This window comes from Polypterus senegalus, chromosome 12, assembly GCF_016835505.1.
Source record: "Polypterus senegalus isolate Bchr_013 chromosome 12, ASM1683550v1, whole genome shotgun sequence".
Taxonomy (NCBI): Eukaryota; Metazoa; Chordata; class Cladistia; order Polypteriformes; family Polypteridae; genus Polypterus; species Polypterus senegalus.
In genome coordinates, this window is record NC_053165.1 from 151,534,359 (window position 1) to 151,558,271 (window position 23,913).

A 23,913-nucleotide genomic window follows, 5' to 3' on the forward strand; every position below is an offset into this window, starting at 1 on the left:
TCTCTTAGGAAAAGATACTGAAAAAATGTACACCATTCTGTAAGCGCACAACTCTTTAATGGAAAATAAACCTTTTTTTATCCTTTCAAAGCCCCACAAGCATCTCAGTACAACAAAAGGGTGAAGTATGCAATACGATGTTTAAATATCTGGCTTGACATTTCAGTTGCAGATAGTTTAGAATTAACAACTCTGAAATATACCTCAAAGTAATATATTTGGTTCTTGCACATCTTTATTAACTTTAGCTTTGGATTGGTTTTCTATAATTTCACAATAACTAGTAAATTTGCATAACTTATATTTAAGTTAGATACCTCTTGTCCCTGAAAGTTTTAAGTATTTGATTTCTTATTTGCTTGGCATAGCAGTGTTTGCTAAATAAATTAATATAAAAAAATAAAATCTTCTTGTGCAATAGTTAAGAATGTCAAGTTAATACAGAGCCAATATAGTAGACACCAAGATCCATATTGTCCTATTTGGCAAAGGGACTATATAGCTCACCACCCAAGTATGAATAAAATATTGTAACGCAAACCTGACCAGCCAAGTGCACAAAAGCATCAGGGTAGAGTAGAGAGAATGACTTTTGTTATATTTCTATTAATTATGAGCATTCATCTTAACACATTGACACTAAAGTACAAAATTACACCCAAGCAGAATAGTCAAGTAACAGCAAATAAATAAATGACGTGGCATATCACTGGACAGTTATGTAACTGCTAACTAGGGTTAACAGCAGGGAACAAGAGAAAAGAAAATTAAATTATAGATCCATTCATTGCACAATAAGGGAATTGTTTTGGTTATTTACTTCCTCCTTTCACTCCTCTTACTAAACATAAAATTCCCGAATGACGCTGTAATACTAAACTTCCTAGATTAAAGCAACAACTCTCTTGCCAAAGAACACAGCAACATTGCAATGACTAAAGCAGCTTTAATGAACATTCAGTCACAAATCTACAATACTAAACCACAAGTTAAAACATACAGAGCCTGCCTTAGTTTTCTACACTCATCTCACTTCTGACCGTGTAGGGTCTTCTCCCGCACAGACCACAAAGAAACAATACAGTTTTATAAGACATAAAATGTAATTTTACACAGCAACATCTTATAGGTACTTTAGAAGTAAAACACTACTGTGCAATTGCTTTAAATGGTGCAGAGGCAGGCCAAGTAATTTGCTCAAGGTTGCAAAAGTGACATTTGCGGTAAATGAGCCATCTTAATGACCTGGCCCCTAATCCACAATGCATACCTATAAAGGAACTCGGCAGAGAATATACTTTGTTTGACATGTACGGAAAGGAACAAAAGAATATGCAATAAATGCATCCAATATGACACTGGATCTCTGCAGCCACAGCATCAGTCACAATTTTAATTAGACATGTAGTCTTTGGAGAAAAAAAAGAACAAAACAGAAGCTGTCAAAAAGCAATGTTTACTTCTTTATTTGATTAAAACATTTTAAAATCACTTTTAAGTTTTTAAACAATTCATAATCCTAAGAGACCTGGGCTTTTTCAGTATTATGCAAAAGCAAAAATGTATAAAATTTGTTAAATAAAAAGGACCGCATTTTTAAAAATAACATTTTTGGTGGACCGGGATTTGAACCCTGGAGCTATAAGTCTACAGTACTAACCACTGCATGACCATTCTGTTGCCTAACAAGGAATAATCTAGCCACAATTTTTTCAGAATTTATTTTCTTTTATGGCTATAAGAAGTTGTTGAACAATTTATATTCCTAAGAGACTTGGGCTTTTTCAGTATTATGCAAAAGCAAAAATAAATTATAAAATATGCTAAATAAAAGGGACCACATTTTTAAAGGCACCATTTTTTTATAAGGTGGGGCAGCAGATAAAAAGCAATATACATCCATTCAAGTATATATTTTCTGAATCAAGTTATTCAATGCCTATTACATCCATTCATTTATTCATTAACTTTCTAAATTACAGAAATTGAAAGAAATATTGTGAAATCTTCAAACAGACATTAAATGGACCGGGATTTGAACCCTGGAGCTATAAGGCTACAGTACTGACCACTGCATGACCACTCAGTTGCCTAACAAGAAATAATCTAGCCATAATTTATTTAGAATTTATTTTCTGTTGTGGCTGTAAGAAGTATGAAAAATAAATCAAAGCAATACAGGATGGCTGTGATTTCACGGGGTATATAAAGTATTCTAAACCAGCCTTCACTTTACAGCCACATATGAATGTCATGGCAACCCCAAGAGCCGTCACTCATTTTATATCCATTTCCTTCCCATCACACTAAATCACACTTGATTTAAGCCTTCCTCATCCCTTGCCCCGTGTCACATTAACACAGTAATCCACTAATCTAATGCAGTATAGAATCAAACAATTTCAAATTCAACCCGTTCCTTATAATATAATGAAATAAAGGCAGTAGATGTTAGTTACCAATATGATATTAATTTTGCCTTATAAAATATACTGTACACTTTAAAATAACAAAAAAATACAAATACACCACATTTAACAATACAATACCTGAAAGCAAAATCTGGCGTTGAAACGACAGATATTAAATAAGAAACAATGACTTTCAGTCAGAGGTCCATAATAACCCTCAGCCATGAAGACACTAAAACAACAGGCAGCCCGACAGCATCGATGCAGCAGACGTGGCACGGATCACTGGCGGCCTGGAGTTAAAGCACTGCAATGTTCAGAGGAGAGTTCTCCAAGTTGATATCAATGTGAATGTATAAGAGATAAACTGGGCCTGAATGTCACGTCAAGTGAGGGAAAGAGAAGGGGTGATCGCAACAAGCAAACAGGAGTGGAGCAGGAAGGAAATGGCATTCAAGTAAAAGTTGTTACCATTTGTAAGAAAGTTGGACGTTAACCAAAATGGTGGAAGTTTTAGACCCATTCCTCAAGGGCCCAAGTTATTTCCTAGCCAGATTTATAAATAAATACCTAGTTAATTAAATAACATTTCAGATACCACCAGTGAGCCTCTTAGATACATAAAACTAACCAATTCATAAACCATCATAAGAGATATTAACCATCACCACCGTTTGCAGATGTGATATTTGGTGAACTGGTGATGGAAAGGCACAAATGTGTACGTCTTTTTACCATCTGAAAAATTACCAGCAGCAGTACTGTGAGGAAAAGCTCAAGAAGCCTTACAGTACACGTACAGCACCTATTTCTATTGTGAACCGACGTACCTTCTATGTTGCAATGGACGACAGAGTGCTTAATTGCCACATTTCAGAACTGTTTAATTTGTGTTTAACAGTTATAGGCTTTTGTGCAGGTGCAGCGGGTTTTGCAGTAGCCAGTCATACACCAAATCAATCCATTTTACTAGAAAAGTGCATTCAGCAGATGAAAGCAGGAACTGGAGAAGCAACAGCAAAGTACAACATCAGATGGAATCTGAATGTCCAAGCCGAAACTTTGTACGACAGCGAAAGTCATACATATTAAACTATACCTAATTTTGAGGACTTTTTTTGCCCTGCCCTTTGTTTTAAAGGCCAAAATTGTTTAGTTTAAGGTTCCTTTTGCTGTTTGCTTGTTTATTTCTGACACTGATGACAGCTATGCACATTTAGGAATGCACTGATATAACTAAGAGAAAAACATCTTCAAAACGTTTGGGAAACAAGTGAAGACGAGAAGGTGACTCGAAAAAAACATCTTGAAATGTTCTAGAACTGTCCAGAGTAGGAATGTCACGATGCTGAAATTCTAAACTTGAATACAAACATTTTTCAGGTATCATTAATCAAAACCATTTTCAATACCATATCACGGTTTGATGGCTGCACACAAAATGGAAGTTCAAAATTTTGAAGAACTTTCACTTGTTGAAAAGCCTTTGACATTGTCTCACATTAACAAGTCAGTAAAATGCAAGTAGCGCAGTCTTCTGTAAACAAGACTGTATTGTCATTCTTCTAAACTTTTTTCATGGTAATCCCCCTTTCCCAACCCTAAGATCTTTCAAAATTCTGCTCCGTGCCCAAAGATAAGGGCTTAGGAAACTAATTGAGTAAATATTGGTGAGCAAGTGACCACATCTAGGAAGTGGATGAGTACATTTCCTTTAACTCTTTTAGGGCTGATTATTTTATTTTTTCCAAAAAACTCAATTTTCTGAAAAGCAAACAAAGCAATAGTTTTTCACATATATCCATGAAAAACGTCTGTTGCTGCATGCAGTGCCTTATTTCAGTATGTTAGCCATCTCAGTGTCAGCAGTTGCATGGGAGTGGCATTGGCAGATCAGCTGGGGACCGATCAGCACAGCGGATGCCTGTACCTCACTTTCGCTTTAGTTCTCGATCTCTAGATCACCTGCACCAAAACTGGGGTAGGACAAGTCAGAGTCCAATTCAAAATAATAAAACATACGTAAAATGTCATCCACTGGGTATTTTACTTTGTGTATTTGCTTTGCTCTCACGTATTTTACTTTGCGTATATGCTTTGCTCTGTCGTATTTTACTTGCGTATTCGCTTTGCTCTGTCGTATTTTACTTTGCGTATTTGCTTTGCTCTGTCGTATTTTGCTTTGCGTATTCGCTTTGCTCTGTCGCCAGATGTTGATGCCATTCTAGGCATTGTTTACGCTACTCCTGCACATGCAGGGATTCGACATTCCTCTTAGCAAGGACGGCCTACCTGTAAAGTAATGGTGAGTTTTGTTAACGTTTACAGCTGATTATCACCCTCTACTCATGGATGTCGACTTTAGTCATCATCTGCCCTCAACCCCGTTGTTGACAAAAGTCGACATCCGTCCTAAAAGAGTTAAAAGGTAGTAGGTCTTTTAAATGTCTTTGTGCAGATCTTTTGGGTGTCAAGAAACAAAATTAGTGCTATTCTGTTTTACTATACTCCCATCATATTTTACATATTTGTTGTTGATAGGATCATGTTAGCGAATTAAAATGCATTGCTAATAGAACACAAAATGTACACCAGTCTGGTTGAAGATAAAACTGAATGTGGTACGCTCTGAAAAGTGTCATTTTTCAACATCCATCTTAGAAAGTATGCTGTCAGCTTTTAAAGAAATATCACCCGTTAAAATAAAAAATAACATGTAATATGCCTGCAAACTAAAAATGCAGACTCCAGGAGCAAACTGTGCACTTTACTGATTATGGATGCTTTCAATCAAATGGAGAAACTATGAGCAAAGGTACAGAAGCACAGAGATAAGAAACAATTATACTTTAACTTGCCCGTGCTAAATCAAAAGGAGCACTGAATTTCATGAGATTCTTTCATCTGAAGGCTACAGTTTTCACTGCTTATTGTGAGCAGGAGCACAGTGAGTGAGATAAGGCAGGGCTGTTGTTCTTTGTGGGGTGCCTGGTAGTCGATGGGCCTAAACTCATTGTCAAAATAGTGAGTGAGCATGAAAGTGCATCTGATATAGACAGAATCAATATGGATCAATTGCAATGGGTGGCCACGGATTGGATTAAGTGGATTTTTCACTTGATAAACTATGCATATCAAGCATTTATCTTCATTGTTATTTCCAATATAAAACATGACTTCTTAATCAATCAGTGGGATTATTATCAGAACACTATATGTATTAAGAAAGTGTATAGTTTATTTTTAAATTAAAGCAACCATTAGGATGGAAACTCTTTTCTATGAATGATTCCATAAGCGTTTTTACAGATCAAAACAAGAGCATAACATGTTTATTAAAACAGAGACCAACTAAAATTAGCTTAAAGTTACAAGTGAATATGATTTTGGACTTTATGGTGGCACATAGAAAAAACAAAAGCAAAATTTGTTTAATGGAGTACTAAGGCTTGCTACTTTCCTTTGGGAAACTGGAAAACTACTAAAGAAAAAATAATCAAACAGATGAGTGAAAAGATATTAAAATGTATTAAAAACAAGAATACCTTGGGGATCCCATGCCAAATTGTATGTCACAGAATCAAGGAAGAACTGACCAGTTTTTTGCCACTGGTACTGTAGCCTCTGCAAATTAAAAGCACAAGAATTATTACTAAATTAAGTCAGTAATGTTCAATGCAAGATAATACAAATTTACCTCAAAGAAACTAGTGAGGTTTAGTCTTAATATATAATACGCTACCGTGGCTGTTCATTTGTCTGTCCAGGATTTTAAATCACCTGTAGCTTGCAAACTGTTTGACCTATCGACATGAAATTTGGTACACATATACTACATGACATCTACTACCCGCTTTCGGGGTGATGATTGACCTCCAAGGTTATTCCTCTTTTTATTTTATTGTAGAATCAACTTTCTACAGCGGCCAGCAGGACGGTGTTGCGGTGCATTCATACGGGCGGCGTTCTCATTTTCTACCACTTTCGCCATCACTTCCCCTACCTCTTCATATCTTAAATCATTCTTGAGGCAGATTGAAGACTTACGTGCCAGCTTAAGTGAAAAATTAAAGAAAACGTACTAAGTAATTGAAACACAAACACTGCCTTAATCAGTTTTAACGTTAAAAAGAGAAGAAGTGGGAGAAAAGAAGAGCTGCTCAGGAAGCAGCAAGCGCATCAACCTCTGAGCAAACAAATGGTCAACGTACAGAGAAAGAGGATGAAAACTAGGAATGCTCAATTCAAGTGTATTCACTGCACGTTATCGTGCAGTGCGCCGTTACTGGTGATTAAATAATTTTACTAAAACTGAAAAGATACCAGGTAGAGCCAATAGAACCAATTCACAGTGTGTCTGTCTGTTGGATCAGTTATTATTGCTGCTCCAGTTGTATTCCGTATGCACCAGTGGTTCTCAAGTTCAGCCCCGCCGGAGCCCACTGTGGTTACATATTTTAGTCAGAACCAACTTCTGCTTATAACTGGACTCCTACCTTATTTAAGCAAGGTGTCACCTCCAGGTTTCTGTGTTTTGATGTCGAACCAAAAATAAAATTATAAAAATGGGTTTGTTAAATCTCCACTGTAATATAGAAAGCATGTATAGATGATACATGGAGATAATTTAATAAAATCCTGGGCTTTGATATTTATCATCATTATTAGAATTTCTATTTTACTTTTCTAAGCAAGTTGATTATTTACGGTGTCATTTACTAAGGAGTACCTCAGTGGGTCTGACGCCAAAGTAGCTGCAGCCTTTTGACGTTCAGTGTCGTTTGCCCTGGTGTCTACTCCATTCATCATAAATTGTCATTATTAGGATAAAGTTAAGGGAGTAAGCTCCAGAGAAAAAAAAAAAAAAGATTAAGTAAAAAGAAAATGACAAATGACAGTCATTTGTGACTAAGCTTATTTGCATAGCTGACACTTGAATTCGCACAACAAATTTAGTGACACATGGGCATGAAAGCATGAAAAATTCGAAAATTGTGACAAAAGTACAATTGTATTGCACCATGCCTCAATATTAATGATGGCTGCTATGGATTCATCTGCTTCAAAATTAGTCCACTTCATTCACTAGTAAAAAAGGGAGATCACTAGATGAATATTAATTGAAATTTAGTTGAAAAGAACTGTTTTGGAGTTTTTGCTATAAATCGAGACTACCGTAATCCAACATTTGCTTGTGTATGCTTTTGGTTAATATCAAATGAATTAATTTTCAGAAACTCACCACAATGTGTTAATACACCACTAAAACGTAACACACTGATTTCATGAAACCATGGAATAAGTCCTTTAATTGTTTAACGAAACTTTACTGCATTTCTTAAATAACTTTTGTTTAAAAATAAATGGACATACTGCTCCACAGTAGATAGTCTGAACAGCAATAGCAAAATGTTCAGCTTAAATAATTCCTTAAATACTAAAAAAGATAGCTGTACTTACACTGTTTCTTTTCAAAGGATATATAGCAATTGGTTCAAATATGCAGACGGTGTTCCCGTAAGAAGCTGCAATCTAAAGAAACACAATCAGTTACTGACATAACAATCATTGCTGCAAACATATGTATTCAGTCAAAAAAGTTTAATACTAAAGTTTAATACTTGCAACGAGTGCAGAATGGAGCTGCTAGAATCCTAACTGGGAAAAGAAAATCCGAACACATTTCTCCAGTTTTGATGTCACTACACTGGTTCCCTGTGTCATTCAGGATTGACTTTAAAATTCTGCTTATGGTTTATAAAGCCTTAAATAATCTCACTCAATCTTATATATCGGAATGCCTGACACGTTATATTCCAAATCGTAACCTTAGATCTTCAAATGAGTGTCTCCTTATAATTCCAAAAGCTAAACTTAAAAGAAGTGCTGAGGCAGCCTTCTGCTGTTATGCACCTAAAATCTGGAATAGCCTGCCAATAGGAATTCGCCAGGCAAATACAGTAGAGCAGTTTAAAACACTGCTGAAAACACATTACTTTAACATGGCCTTTTTATAACTTCACTTTAACTTAATACTGATACTCTGTATGTTCAATTCTTCATAATAACTATTCACAGTGGCTCCAAAATCCATACTGACCCCTACTCTCTCTTCTGTTTCTTTTTCCGGTTTCTTTGTGGTGGCGGCGGCCTGCGCCACCACCACCTACTCAAAGCATCATGAGGCTCCAACATTGATGGACTGAAAGCCAGAAGTCTACGTGACCATCATCATCAGGTCCTTCCATGAAAACCCTAAATACAAAGAGGACTGTTTGATTTATGTTAGGTAGATTGCCCAGAGGGGACTGGGCGGTCTCGTGGTCTGGAACCCCTACAGATTTTATTTTTTTCTCCAGCCTTTGGAGTTTTTTTTTTTTGTTTTTTCTGTCCACCCTGGCCATCAGATCTTACTTATTCTATGTTAATTAATGTTGACTTATGTTTAAGTTTTTTTCAAATGAAGTTTTGAGTTTGAAAACTTAAGTTTAAGTTTTTTTCAAATGAATTTTTCAATTCATTTTGTAAAGCACTTTGAGCTACATTTTTTTGTATGAATATGTGCTATATAAATAAATGTTGATTGATTGATTGATTGATTGATTGACTAAGATAAGGAAAAATACCCCAGTTGATAACGGATAATTTAAACTGTTTTAGCTGCCTGACGTTTATTTGGAAAATTACCTAACAGTCTATGGAAATAACACCCAAGCATTTCCTCTACCTACTTATTTCAATGCAAAAGCTGTAGGTAGCCAGAGCCTATCCCAGCAGCATTGAGTTCAGTACAGGACATAATTCTAGATAGGGTACAGACCCATCACAGGGCACCACCAGTCTTGCTCTCACTAGAATCACCAGTCAGTTTAACCTTCAATGGTTTGGGATGTACGAGAAAACTCAAAAAACCAAGAAAAAGCCCATGTGGCCAACAGGAAGAATGTGTACGCTCGGGACAGACACTGATTGCCTTTGGAATCCAAACCAGATTATTAGAGCTGTGAGACAGCTGTGCTAATACCCGCGTCGCCAAGCTGCCTGGGTTGTAACATATTCCGAAACTGGCAAAGTAAAGAATGTTTTAACAAGAATACAGCACTATATACAAAATATTTATCCCAAACTGTAAATTGCACACAAATAAACAAATAAGAAAATATGAACAAAGTGTGGCATCCGGCTGGGGGTGGAGCCCAGCCGGGACGCCCAGGAGGACTGGAGGAGGGCTTGTACCTCCTCCAGACCGCGAGGCGACCGCCCTGGTTGTATTGGGGGCCACGAGTAGAGGACTTGGAAGCCAAACCCTGTAGGGGCCCGTGGCCAACGCCAGGCGGCGCTCCAGTGCCTGAAGAAACCTGGAGCCCAGCACTTCCGACACACCAGGAAGTGCTGGGGGGGGAAGACAGGGGACACCCGGAGGGCTTCTGGGTGTGCAGCCGGCACTTCCGCCACACTGGGGCGTGTCTGCGGAGGAATGCCGGGAAGCAGCTGAAGCCCATCCGGGTTCTTATATAAGGGGCCGCCTCCCATCATTCAGTAGCGGAAGTCGGGTGGAAGAAGGACGGAGCTGGAGAGAGGATTGGAGGCGGCCAGGAGAAAGGCATTTGGACTGTGAGGCCTGGACTTTGGGGGATCGGTGCTGGAGGCACTGGGACGTGCACTGAACTGTAAATATACATATTGTAAATAAAGGGTGTGTTGGGTGCAACAAATGATGTCCGTCTGTCTGTGTCCGGGTCATGTTCCAAAAAAGATAGATATAAATTACCAGATTAAATACTAGTTATACTACTTATAATAAAATCATTATAATAAAATAATTTAATAATAATAAAACAAAATAATGATTATCTGATCATTTATGTTAGGTAGAATGCCTAGAGGGGGCTTGGCTTTCTCATGGCCTGGAAACCCCAAAAAATGTCTTTTTTCTCCAGCCGTCTGGAGCGTTTTTTTCTGTCCTCCCTGGCCATCGGACCCTACTCTTATACTATGTTAATTAGTGTTCTCTGATTTTAATTCTTACTTTGTCTTTTTTCTCTTTCTTCATCATGTAAAGCACTTTGAGCTACATTATTTGTATGAAAATGTGCTATATAAATAAATGTTGTTGTTGTAAAATATTAGTTTTGAATATTTGTTAGGTCTATTAAAAAATTGCCTAAACCAAACAATGTGTTGAACCTGTTGTCACACATTCACGAATAGGAGGGATCTGTATGCACCAGGTGAAGGTAATTCCACGCCAGGTCAGGAGGTGACGGGACGCGCTAAACCTTCTTCTGTTGTCTCTGCAGACAAAAAATCAGGAAAACCTGTCTGATTCAACCTTAAAGACGTCACTTCCGGTTCCGGTGCCCAGAAACGTGTCACTTCTGGGTACACTACATAACTTCTGGTTTTGGCATTTAAAGCCGCCAGTTTTTCAAACAATCTTCAGTCTTGTTTTGGACTCCATCAAGGACACATCTGTCTTTACTTTCAAACCCATTGCAGCCAGGGAAATTACACAGGTGGCTGCCTTTTTTTAAGTGTGCCGAGTCTGATCATTTCACACTGCATATTTTTTCCTTGTCCAAGTATCTTTATCATTAGGCGCTCATATTTCACCGCATATCCCAAAGGTGTGCAAGTCAGGTTCATTAGTGATTTGCAATTTGTTTCATTTGAGCAAGTGCAGTAATGTGTGAGCCTGCCCTACAACAGACTGGTAGCTATCCAGAGTTGGGACCTGAAATGAGACAGGTACAGCCAGAATAAGTGCTTTCTGCCATCCTAATCCTTCAATAGAATAAATAGATTTGGAAAATGACTGAACAGATATGCTACGGAAGCTGAGAGAGGACGTGCAATATCGTTATTTTTTAAAATTGTTTCCTTGAGATAATGGACTAATTTTATCGAGATCTCAAGAAACGAACTTTGTTTTCTCGAGATAACAGAATAATTTTATCGAGATCTTGATAAAACAAAAGATCTTGTTTTCTCGAAATTATGAAATAATTGTATCTAACATTTAATGCTTAGCTTATTGAAGCCAAGTCCTGTTTAAAATGGCAGAAGAGCAGAAATGTATTGATCAGCGCATCACATTTTTGATCAATCAAGGGCTGACGCAGGGTGAAATATGTTTATGCCTTAGTTTTAGAAAATAATAACATTAGAGTCCATCATTTAAGAACATGGTTAGCAAGGCTTCAGCTGTATAGGTGTCGCAATCTAAGCAAGCCTGATGCCAGGAGCAAAGGTTAAGTTTAGTTTTCTCAAGATAAAATGATTCCATTATCTCGAGAAAATAAAGTTAGTTTTCTCGAGATCTCGATAAAATTAGTCTGCTATCTCGAGGAGACAAATAAAAAAATAACGATATTGCACGTCCTCTCTCGGGTTACGTAGCATGATTTACTGTGCAGCGATATCATTTTCAGTCCCAGGTTTTCACAAATTTTTATTTTGAGTTTTCCATGCCCAACCTCTAGGTATAAATGTTAGCAAAACATACAGAAAAATCAAGTCTTAAACTTTTTATTAAAAGCCTTGAAGTACTTACCCTCCCCAACTGATGGGAACATTCAACACAGCCCACTTGAATATTACCATGTTTAGCACCAGGAATGATCTGAACACATTCAAAATCACTTGCTAATATTACGATATCACATCCTGACCCATATGCCTGCAATGAAAAGAAAGGTTTAATACATTCAGCAGCATGAAGTAATGCATCAATAAAACAGACCCATTAAAACTTCACAAAAACTCAATTCCTATGCAGAACTAAGGGAATGCTAACCTTCCCCCTAAACAGATATAATAAAATGACATTTACGGATAAAAACAAAAAGCTTCCAGTAGTATACAATGATTGAACTGCCATGTGAGACATAGTAACATACACTTACATACATAACGGAAATAAGTAAACACTAGTGCTGTGTACCTCACCTGAGACTTGTCCTGTGTTTATTCACTGAACTGCACAGTAGATGCCTTTCACGTAGTTGATTTAAATGGAAGTTAAATGCATAAAGAATGGTTTAAAGTTTGCTATTGGGAGAATATTCACTTTTATGATACTTTAAATATGTATGACACAAACTGATCTAATTAAGATGTTCATCTACTTAAATATTTTAAGAGTGACTAAAGTGATCTTTACACAGGCAATACCAGTATGAAGTGGAAGTGTTTTTAAAGAACTACAGTAGACTATAGATAGATAGATAGATAGATAGATAGATAGATAGATAGATAGATAGATAGATAGATAGATAGATAGATAGATAGATAGATAGATAGATAGATAGATAGATAGATAGATAGATAGATAGATAGATAGATAGATAGATAGATAGATAGATAGATAGATAGATACTAGCTAGTTTAACTTGTGACTCTCCATGAGAAAGTTATTTACTATAATATGAAACTTATAATGTACAAAGTTAGGAGCATGAAAAGTGTAAAATGAAATGTTATTATTTTCAAAAATGTAATGGAAAGGATTTTTATGATTGATATTCCTTATAAGGTAGACTAGGGGTGTCAAACACCGGTCCTGGAGGGCCGCACTGGATGCAGGGTTTCATTCTAACCATCTCCTCAATTGTGGATTAGTTTTTGCTCCTAATTAACTTTCCTTTGCCTTTGTTTTAATTGACGTGACTCAGACCCCTTTAGTTGTTCCATTTTCCTTAATTAGTAGCCAAACAATAATGAGACACAAAACAACCCGCCACATGACCAGCTAACCTGTGCCCATCACACAATATGTGGAAATAACAACAACAACAACATTTATTTATATAGCACATTTTGATACAAACAGTAGCTCAAAGTGCTTTACATAATAAAGAATAGAAAAATAAAAGACACAATAAGAAAACAAAACAAATCAACATTAATTAACATCGAATAAGAGTAAGGTTCAATGGCCAGGGGGGACCGAAAAAAACAAAAAAACTCCAGACAGCTGGAGAAAAAATAAAATCTGTAGGGATTCCAGACCATGAGACCACCGGCCCAGTCCCCTCTGGGCATTCTACCTAAGGTGAAATAAAGGTGAAGGTCTCAGTAAAACAGAAAATCAACAGTTTTGGAAACGTCTGCTATGGCAGAATGAAAGCAGCAACACGCCATGGAATTAAATGACAGTTTTAGTTAACAGCAAGAATCAGCTTCTCATTAAGAAACTGGTTGGACTGAAATTGGTTGGAGTTTGAATCCCCAGTTTAATTGGTCACCTCGTTTCACATCTCATTTCTGTTTGGCGTTTAATGAAGAAAAGAATCAATTCAGGGGACTGAATCCTTAAAAACTGGGCTAAAGAAAAGAAGTTAATTAGCAGTTAAAACTGGTCACTTATTACGAAAAGGGTTAGAATGAAAACTTGCAGCCACTGCGGCCCTCCAGGCCTGGAGTTTGACATCCCTGAGCTGAGGCAGACTCGTACACATACAACAATTACAGATCCAAGCAGTAATGGCACACTGCACGAATACACTTGACTTGAGCATTTCTAGTTTTCCTCCTCTTTCTCTGTATGTTTAGCATTCGTTTGCTCAGAGGTTGATGCGCTTGCTGCTTCCTGAGCAGCTCTTCTCGTCTCCACCCTAGCGGCCCGCTTCTTCTCTTCGTCCGTTGACATCTTTTTGCATTAAAACTGATTAAGTCAGTGTTTGTGTTGCAATTACTTAGTACGTTTTCCTTAATTTTTCACTTAAGCTGGCACTTGAGTCTTCAATCTGCCTCAAGAATGATTTAAGATATGAAGAGGTAGGGGAAGTGACGGCGAAGGTGGTAGAAAATGAGAAAGGCATCCGTACGCATGAGTCGCATGGCTGCCCTACTGGCCGCTGCCGAGAGTTGATTCTACAATAAGATACAATAAAAATAAAAAGAGGAATAACCTTGGAGGTCAAAGCAGACAGTAGACGTCACATTGTATATGTGTACCAAATTTCAGGTCAATCGGTCAAACGGTTTACGAGCTAACAGGTGATTTAAAATCCTGGACAGACAAATGAACAGCCACGGTAGCGTATTATATATAAAGATATTTAGAGTGTTTTGTGGCTCAGTATTCAGAGATTAAAATGTTTTAGGTGTTATGGTCCTGGCTGTCATCTAGTGACCGCATGCTGAGACCATGAAAATTGCAACATCATTGGTCACTGATTTCTAGCTGAAAACAATTGATTGCCAATTAAATGTTCTATTGTTTCAAATGGCGCATTTATAGTAGGGGATTCTTGGATAGAATGAACATATTTTTTCTTGCAATACTATACATGTTAATGACTTGGCATGGTCAGGAAAAGTCAGGTTATAAAAACAAATGGAAGTAGGTCTATATAAACTTCCATCCATCCATCCATCCATCCTCTTCCGCTTATCCCAGATCAGGTCGCGGGGGCAGCAGCTTGAGCAGAGAGGCCCAGACTTCCCTCTCCCCGGCCCCTTCTTCCAGCTCTTCCAGGGGAATCCCAAGGCGTTCCCAGGCCAGCGAGGAGATGGAGCCCCTCCAGCATGTCCTGGTTCTTCCCCGGGGCCTCCTCCAGGTTAGACGTGCCCAGAACATCTCACCAAGGAGGCGTCCAGGAGGCATCCTGATCAAATGCCCGAGCCACCTCATCTGACTCCTCTCGATGCAGAGGAACAGCGGCTCTACTCCGAGTTCCTCCCGCATGACTGAGTTTCTCACCCTATCTTTAAGGGAAAGCACAGACACCCTGCGGAGGAAACTCATTTCAGCCGCTTGTATTTACAATCTCATTCTTTCGGTCACTACCCACAGCTCATGACCATAGGTGAGGGTAGGAATGTAGATCGACTGGTAACTTGAGAGCTTTGCCTTACAGCTCAGCTCTTTTTTCATCACGACAGACCGATGCAGAGCCCGCATCACTGCGGACGCCACAACGATTCGCCTGTCGATCTCACGCTCCATTCTTCCCTCACTCATGAACAAGACCCCGAGATACTTGAACTCCTCCACCATATAAACTTACTTTATAAATTCATTAAAGATTAATATATGCTTCACATTAAATACTCTAACAGAGTGCCAAGTTGGCTATAACAGCTGATACACAATTCAAAGCCCTGTATTTTCTTAGTAGACCATACACAGGCCGGGACGTCACTTGAGGTCATGCCTATGACACTGGGCCACCACCAACAGCTGATATTCCGTTTAATAATAAACTGAGCCCCAATAAGCTAATTGATAAAAGTACCTTCAAATCATATTTTCACTGCAGTGTCTCAACCGTAAAAGGGCTGACTGAATAACAGGGGAAAAAAAAAAAGTTCAATAGGTGGCAGCAGCAATCTGTATATTTTAGACATATTAAAATATGCATCTGATATGCGTCAGTATGGACAGATAGGGTAGTCCAAGGGCACTTTGGCCTGACAGTGGTAGTTCTATAGACCATGGTTTCTTAAGCTGTTTTGTCCTGACTCAATATTGTCACTTGTATCATTTTCAAAACCCTTTCCTTTATGAATGCCCGGACTACTGTCAATCTTGGAAAAAACGTGGCCAATTGTTGGGTGAGGGGGTATAATCACGGATGATTACCGGAACTATGTTTATAATTATTAAACCCGTGACAACCCACAGCGACGCTCTTTGCAATCCATCCACAACCTATTTCCACTGAATACAACAGTAACTCGCGACCTATAGTTTAAGAAACCCTGTTACAGATAAGTCTAGTCCCTCAAAGTAGATCAGCAGACCATGTCAAAAGACAAAAGCTGGTGACACCTTCAGTGAGCACAACAAGCCAGGGTGAAAAGAGGAAAGGAAGCAGAGAGAACAAAGGACCTGAGCTGTAAGGTATCAAGTTAGGCAAACAGGGATGCCAACCCACACAACAAACTGAAACAAATCTGTTTGGTGAGGTCTCAGAGTGAGTGGGACATATTTGCTTTCTATATTACTGTCAATCTTATTATTCAGTTCCCTGATATCACTTATATTTCTATTACTAATTTCTTTATTGACAATACTCTTTTTGAGTTTGAGATCAGTTCATTTGTGAAATTACCATGTATTGCCTATATATCTTTTGTACAAATATACTGAACACACACCCACACATAAAAGAATAATAATTAAAGATGCTGGTGAGCTTTTGGTTATCAATTACTTTTCTATTATAATCTATCTATATATAATTCACTAAGGCAAGACACCCATTGAAAACACGCCGGAAGGGGCGTGGATTCACTAAGCTGTCGACAAGTACATATATACATATATATATATATACATATATATATATATACACATATATATATATATACATATATATATACACATATATATATCTATACTAATAAAAGGCAAAGCCCTCACTCACTCACTCACTCACTCACTCACTCACTCACTCACTGACTCATCACTAATTCTCCAACTTCCCGTGTGGGTGGAAGGCTGAAATTTGGCAGGTTCATTCCTTACAGCTTCCTTACAAAAGTTGGGCAGGTTTTATATCGAAATTCTACGCGTAATGGTCATAACTGGAAGCAGTTTTCTCCATTTACTGTAATGGAGATGAGCTTGAACGCCATGGGGGCGGAGTTTCATGTGACATCATCACGCCTCCCACGTAATCACGCAGTACATAGAAAACCAGGAAGACCTCAAAAAAGCGCTGAAGAAAACATGCATTATATAATTGAGAAGGCAGCGAAACAATAAGAAGCGGCGAGTGACATATACAACCATATTCATGAGTTCTGCTACTTGAAACAAAGCACGATGTAAACCTACACTTTAAATTAAGTTCATAGACAGGCTGCGCTGGCGTTTGTAATTTAGTGCCTGCCCATATAAGGCCGTCCGTCAGCGCAATCCAATAGCAAACTGCCACGGGTAAATATTCACGGGTGAAGGACTGTGCTTATGGAGAGGAAGATGAGATGGTCAGGGTGGTGTTTGGCACAAACTCAGCGAAACTGCGAGAGAAAGTTTTAAGTGCCAGGACTAAGGTAACATTAAATACAGCCATGGACATAGCACGAGATGGCACCAGCACAGCTGGGAACCTTCGATGCATGTACACGAGTGGCTCACGTGAACTGGCGAGTGCACAGATAAAAGCAACAGTTCCAAAGAGGCTGAACAAAAACGAATTACACAATTGAAAAGGCAGCAAAAAATATGAAGCGTCTGATACATACAAGCATATTCATAAATCCAGCTACTGCGGAAACAAAGCACATGTTGGAAAAAGTCAATGTCCCGCTAAAAGAAGACAGTGTAAAAAACCCGTGCATGCAGTGTGTCAGGTCTCAGATAAAGAAGAAGGCGAGCTGTTTATTGATGCAGTAAGAAACGAATCGATGAATGAAACCTGTCATCTTTACAGCGATTGACAAACACGGAATGTAACTTGAACACAACACATCCTACAAATACGAACCTGATTGAAAGAAATAATGATAATCAAATCCTTGATGACAGCAACACTCAGTAACACTCACAAAACAAATACTGTATATTGACAGTCATGTTACGTTATTTTTAAAATGTTCCCTTTTCTTTTCTAGCTTTTTTAACACACTACTTCTCGCTGCGATACGCGGGTATATATATATGTATATATATATATCCCGATCTACATACTCGAATAATGGATACTTTATTCGCCATCAATGATTGTTTTGGTAAAGCCATACTCAGTGTATTCATTAGATGAGCGGTAAAAAGTAAGAGCGAGGGAGGATGACTTATTGAGGCATGCAGGCTGTAGTGCGTCAACTCTATCTGAATTGCGATCACATTTGAAAAATATATCTTTTCAAGTTCTATTTAGTCCATATGTGTCAAACTCAAGGGCGCGGGCCACATCCGGCCGCGTGTAATTATATCCGGCCGAGATCATTTTATATACTGTATTATTGTTATTAAAGCCCGGGTATATGAAGCGCTGGTAACACAATAAACTACAGATCCCATAATGCAGCGCTTCAGCTGCCTTGCCGAACACTTACGCGCTAATCAAGTCTACCTTATGATGCTGCAAGTTATTGCGAAGCTAGCTCACACGATGCTGAAGAGAAAAGTTGATTCTGAAAATAGAGCCTTTAAAAACCGATGGGAGGCTGAGTATACGTTTACTGAACCCGTGTGTCTCATTTGTGGAGCTAATGTGGCTGTAATTACAGAATTTAATCTAAGGCGGCACTATGAGACAAAACATCAGGGTAACCTGAATGCAATGCAGAAGATACAGAAAGCAGAATAATTAAATAAGAATCTGACACTTCAGCGGAGGTTTAACCCGTGCACAATCACAAAGTGATTTCAAGTGAAGCTGCTTTTATGGGAGACACAAATGCACCAGTGCACCTTGCCCCACTTTCCCTGTTGCCAAGTAATGTTAAACCAAGTCGTCACTACGGTGTTCCCAAATCGCACTTTGCTGATAAACTGGCGCACTGAGTTTGCACGGCGCTTTGGTGACTTTGAAGAACAAAAAGTCCGTCTACATGCGGCTCGAACCTTGTGCATGTTTGGTAGCACATATCTGTGTGAGAAGCTCTTCTCAGTGATAAAGACTAACAAAACAGCACACAGGAGTCGCCTCACTGATGAGCACCTGCAATCCATCCTGAGAATCTCCACAACACAGAACCTCACACCAAACAGAAACGAAACTGTGGCCAAAAAGATGCCAGGCGTCCAGCTCTAAAATGACATATGAGCAAAGGAAACTGAATGATTTGATTTGTTATTGCTGAAAGGAACACATTTTATTTATATTTCTAGGTTTTGTTATGCAGCATGTTCATATTTGAATTTGTATAATTTTGACAGGATATATTTTTATGGAGAGCAAAATCTTTTGGGATATTTAAAATCTAAGTTTATTTTTATATAAAATTACATAAGAGTAAAGAAATTTGAATGTTTGTTCTTTTAACGTTTACTTTATTTCTAACTTGTATAATTTAGACAGGATATATTTTTATGGAGAGCAAAATATTATAAGTTGTTTAAGGTTTGAGTTGATTTATTCACGAATAATATTCCTGTCTGTTTTACCATTCCTACCAAAGATATTTCTGTCGACTAAATAAAAATTCCTTCTATTTAAAATTTAAATAGAACTTGAACAAATCGATAGTTCATAATATCCACGCAGACTTGCACGTAAGAGCGGAGTCATCCGTTTTAACAAACAGCGTATTGCACTGATCTGAAATAGCTGTGTGTGTATATATGTGTATATGTATGTATATATATATATATATTTATATATGTGTGTGTGTGTATGTATATATATATATATATGTATTTGTGTGTATATATGTGTGTGTATGTATGTATGTGTGTATGCATATGTATGTGTATATATGTAGATATATATGTATGTATATATGTGTATATGATATGTATATATATATATGTTTATGTGTGTGTGTGTGTAAATATATATATATATATATATGACAACAACACTCATCACTCACAACAGTGACAAAACAATTACATTGACAATCATGTTACGTTATTTTCAAAATGTTTCCTTTTCTTTTTCATTGCTTCTTTAACACACTACTTCTCCGCTGAGCTGGTATTTTGCTAGTACATATACAATATACACATATATATATATACACACACATATATATATATATATATATATATATATATATATATATATATATATATATATATATATATATATATATATATATATATATATATATATATATATATACACACACACACACACACAGTCCCTGACAAAAAGTTTGGTGGATGCAAAATCATGGTCTGGGGTTACATCCAGTATGGGGGTATGCGAGGGATCTGCAGGGTGGAAGGCAACATCAATAGTCTAAAATACCAAGAAATCTTAGCTACCTCTTATATTCCCAACCATAAAAAAGGCCAAATTCTGCAGCAGGATGGTGCTCCATCGCATACTTCCATCTCCACATCAAAGTTCCTTAAAGCGAAGAAGATCAAAATGCTCCAGGAATGGCCAGCCCAGTCACCAGACAAAAACATCATTGAGCATATGTGGGGTAGGAGGAAAGAGGAAGCATGTAGATGAAACCAAAGAATATTGATGAACTCTGGGAGGCATGCAAGATTGTTTTCTTTGCTATTCCTGATGACTTCATCAATAAATTGTATGAATCCTTGCCAAACCGCATGGATGCTGTCCTTCAAGCTCATGGAAGTCATACAAGATATTAAATTGGATCTCACAGCACCTACACTTAATTTGCTGACATATTTTTGGATTTGCAGTAAAGTTGTTCATTTTCTGTATAGGCGACAAAACTTTTGTCTTGCCCAAATTTGACCTTTCTGTCTTGATTAAATGATAAATCTTTTTTCAGTGAAACTAATTTATTTCAGTGCATTAAACATCATTTGGGAGGGCTTTAGCTTTTCATATGAGCTATTTCTAACACCAGTTGATTAATTAATAGCAGGAGTTTCTACAAAATAGAGAAGCGACAAGACTTTTGTCAGAGACTGTATTCTCTGAGGTGTGGCAGAAAAGTAATGAGACTGGCAACACTGCAAGCGATCTGGCAACGCTGCACTGTTGTCTTTGATAGAGCACGTGTATCAGTACCCTCCCATAGCTCAGTGCGAGTTTCAACTCCTTCCGTTGACTAAGTGATTTTTGCGACTGCTATTAGCGAAGTTGTGTTTTTTTGGTTGTGCGTCACGCAAAATGGAACAGCGGAATTTGGAGCAACGTTGTGCCATTAAACGGCAAGTGTGACGTTTGAAAAGTTAAAACAGGCCTATGGGGAACATTCTTTATCCCGAGCTCAAGTTTTTCGCTGGCACGAATCATTTTTGGAAGGCAAAAAACACGTTGAAGATGAACACCGTTCAGGAGGACTTCAACCAAAACCAATGAAAACATCGAACGTGTGAACACTCTTGTGAGATCAGACCGTCGTTTAACATTAAGAATGTTGAGTGAACAATTAAATTTGAACAGATTTACCGTTCATCAAGTTTTGACTGAACATCTGCACATTCGAAAGGTCTGTGCCAAAATGGTGCCGAAAAACCTCACAATTGAGCAGAAGGACAATCGAAAAAACAAGTGTCTTGATCTTCTTGACAGAATCGCTAATGAGCAAGATTTCTTTAGTCGTGTGATCACAGGTGATGAATCATGGATTTTTGAATACGATCCTGAGACCAAGAGGCAAAGTCAGGAGTGGCACACTGTAAACTCTCCTCGACCAAAGAAAGCTTGAATGAGCAAATCGAAGATCAAATCAATGCCGATTTGTTTTTTTGACAAAAGGGGAATCGTCCACAAAGAATTTGTTCCTCCAGGACAAACTGTCAACCACGTTTTTTATAAAGACGTCCTTGAAAGGCTCAGAAAAAGGGTCATTCGCGTGAGACCAGACATTGCAGACAAATGGATGCTCCATGTCACACTGCCCTCTCCATAACAGAATTTTTAACCTCAAAACGCATTCCTGTGGTTCCCCAGCCCCCTTATTCACCTGACCTCAGTCCATGTGACTTTTTCCTTTTTCCTAAACTGAAAAATGTCCTCAAAGGGCGTCATTTGGACTTTAGAAAACATCCAAAAGAGTGTAACGGACATGCTGAAGACCATACCGGTTGAAGACTTCCAGCGCTGCTACCAACAGTGGGAACAACGTCTCCATCGTGTGTAGCTGCCCAAAGGAAATACTTTGAAGGGGATAACATTGATGTTTGAAAAAAAATAAAAACTTTGGTAAATAAAAAGTCAGTCTCATTACTTTTCTGCCACACCTCGTATATATATATATATATATATATATATATATACACACACACACAGACACACACATATATACTGTCACACACGTGCGAATAGGAGGCAGCTAAAAGGCTCAAGTAATGCTAATACTACACCAGACCAGGGAGTGGCAGGGTGTACTGACTCTCTTTTTAGTTCCTTGCAGGTCAGTCCTGGAAAATCCCACCTACTTCTGGCACCAGAGATAACATCACTTCCAGTTCTGGCCCCGATGACGTCACTTCCTCGACGGGCCTTTAAAGCCGCCAGCTTACCTCCAGTCTGACAGTTCTGATTGAGACTCAATCTTGTGAACACCTTTGTTCAAATATTTCAAGTTTTGAAGCCTGGTTATAATATATGGGTGGCTACCCCAAACCTTTATGGTGTCTAGAGTGGTTGACTAACAGTAGCTAACAGGAGTGGTGGAGAAAACCATTGAGTTTGGTGCTGTGTTTGTGGGACTGTGTTGTGCCTGTAGGAGCAGGGAAGGTGTTGCCCACAGGCGAAGAAATTGAAATAAAACATTTATTTGTTTTATAAGTGTGCCTCCCATGTCTGTTTGCCAGTAGATTCAACCACGCCCAGGGGCCAGAAATAAAAGAAAACTAGAAGATGATAAAGTAGAACGTCGCAAAGAATTCAAAAACGTTGGTGCGATACACATGCAGAGCAGGTTAGAGATAATGAAAGTACTAAAATTTAAAAGACTCAAAAAAAATGATAGTAAAGACAGCATTAGCGCAAACAAACGAAAATTATTACTCAGTGTAATAACGGAAAAGCGAAAAAGAGATTGAATATATTGTTTGGCTGTAAACTTTAAGTGGGAGATTTGTAGATCGTCTAATTTGTGTTGCCATCAGGGAAAAGTAGTTTTTCTTCCCAATGAAGAGGCGTATCCGGGAGAATTAAAAGATTTGTTGTTTGGTGAAAGTGAAATCCACATACGGGAGCGGCAGAGATGCAAAGTGGCTGGGGGGGTTGGTGATTGAAGCCAGCAGGGGACAAAGCCCTCTAGTGGGTGTGTGTGTGTGTGTGTATATATATATATATATATATATATATATATATATATATATATTTGCGGCATGCAGCCGGGGCCCATGCCAAGCCGTGACGCCCCTGCAGCATATATTTGGGGGAGCACCCCTGGACGGTGCAATACCTCCCCCTGGATGCTGGATGGCCGCCCCTCTGGGTTGGAGCAGTGCCTCGGTTTCCCACAGGGCTCCATGGGAATTGGACTTGGGTGCAGGCAGCCCTGTTGGGTCCCGCAGGCACCGCCAGGGGGTGCTGCAGCTGGGACTCCTGGGTCTGTCTGGGCAGCATATTTGCCACACCCGGAAGTGCAGCTGGATGTCAGCAATTAAGCACCTGGAGCACTTCCGGGTTCCCAATAAAAGGAGCCAGCAACCACCACTCAGCGGCCAGAGTCGGGAAGAGGAGGATAAGGTTGCCTAGGAGGAGTGGTAGTGGAAGAAAGAGAGGAGTTGGTGTTTTGGTGTTACACTTGGGACTGTGTTGTGGCTGGGGGACAGCTGAAGAAAAAAGTTTATTTATTTTATACGTGTGCCTCCGTGTTGAGTTGGGCGCATACATAGCACCTTGTTACAATAGATATATAGCATGGGAAAGGCGCTATATGTAAATAAATTAATTATAGGTTAAATAGTAAAGCTATTGCCAGGTGCGAGTGA

The 23,913-nt window shown here is 38.5% G+C and overlaps 1 protein-coding gene across 4 annotated transcripts in view; it reads right to left on the reverse strand.

The window, feature by feature from the left end:
* dmxl2 (Dmx-like 2) overlaps nucleotides 1–23,913 on the reverse strand; it is a 142,611-nt gene that overhangs the window by 100,587 nt on the left and 18,111 nt on the right. For all 4 annotated transcript variants that reach the window (XM_039770331.1, XM_039770328.1, XM_039770329.1 and 1 more), the window contains exons 2-4: nucleotides 11,965–12,090; nucleotides 7,872–7,943; nucleotides 5,957–6,035 (exon numbers count right to left, since the gene is read on the reverse strand). In XM_039770331.1, coding sequence (XP_039626265.1) covers nucleotides 5,957–6,035; nucleotides 7,872–7,943; nucleotides 11,965–12,090 — 277 coding nt within the window. The remainder of the gene's footprint in view (nucleotides 1–5,956; nucleotides 6,036–7,871; nucleotides 7,944–11,964; nucleotides 12,091–23,913) is intronic.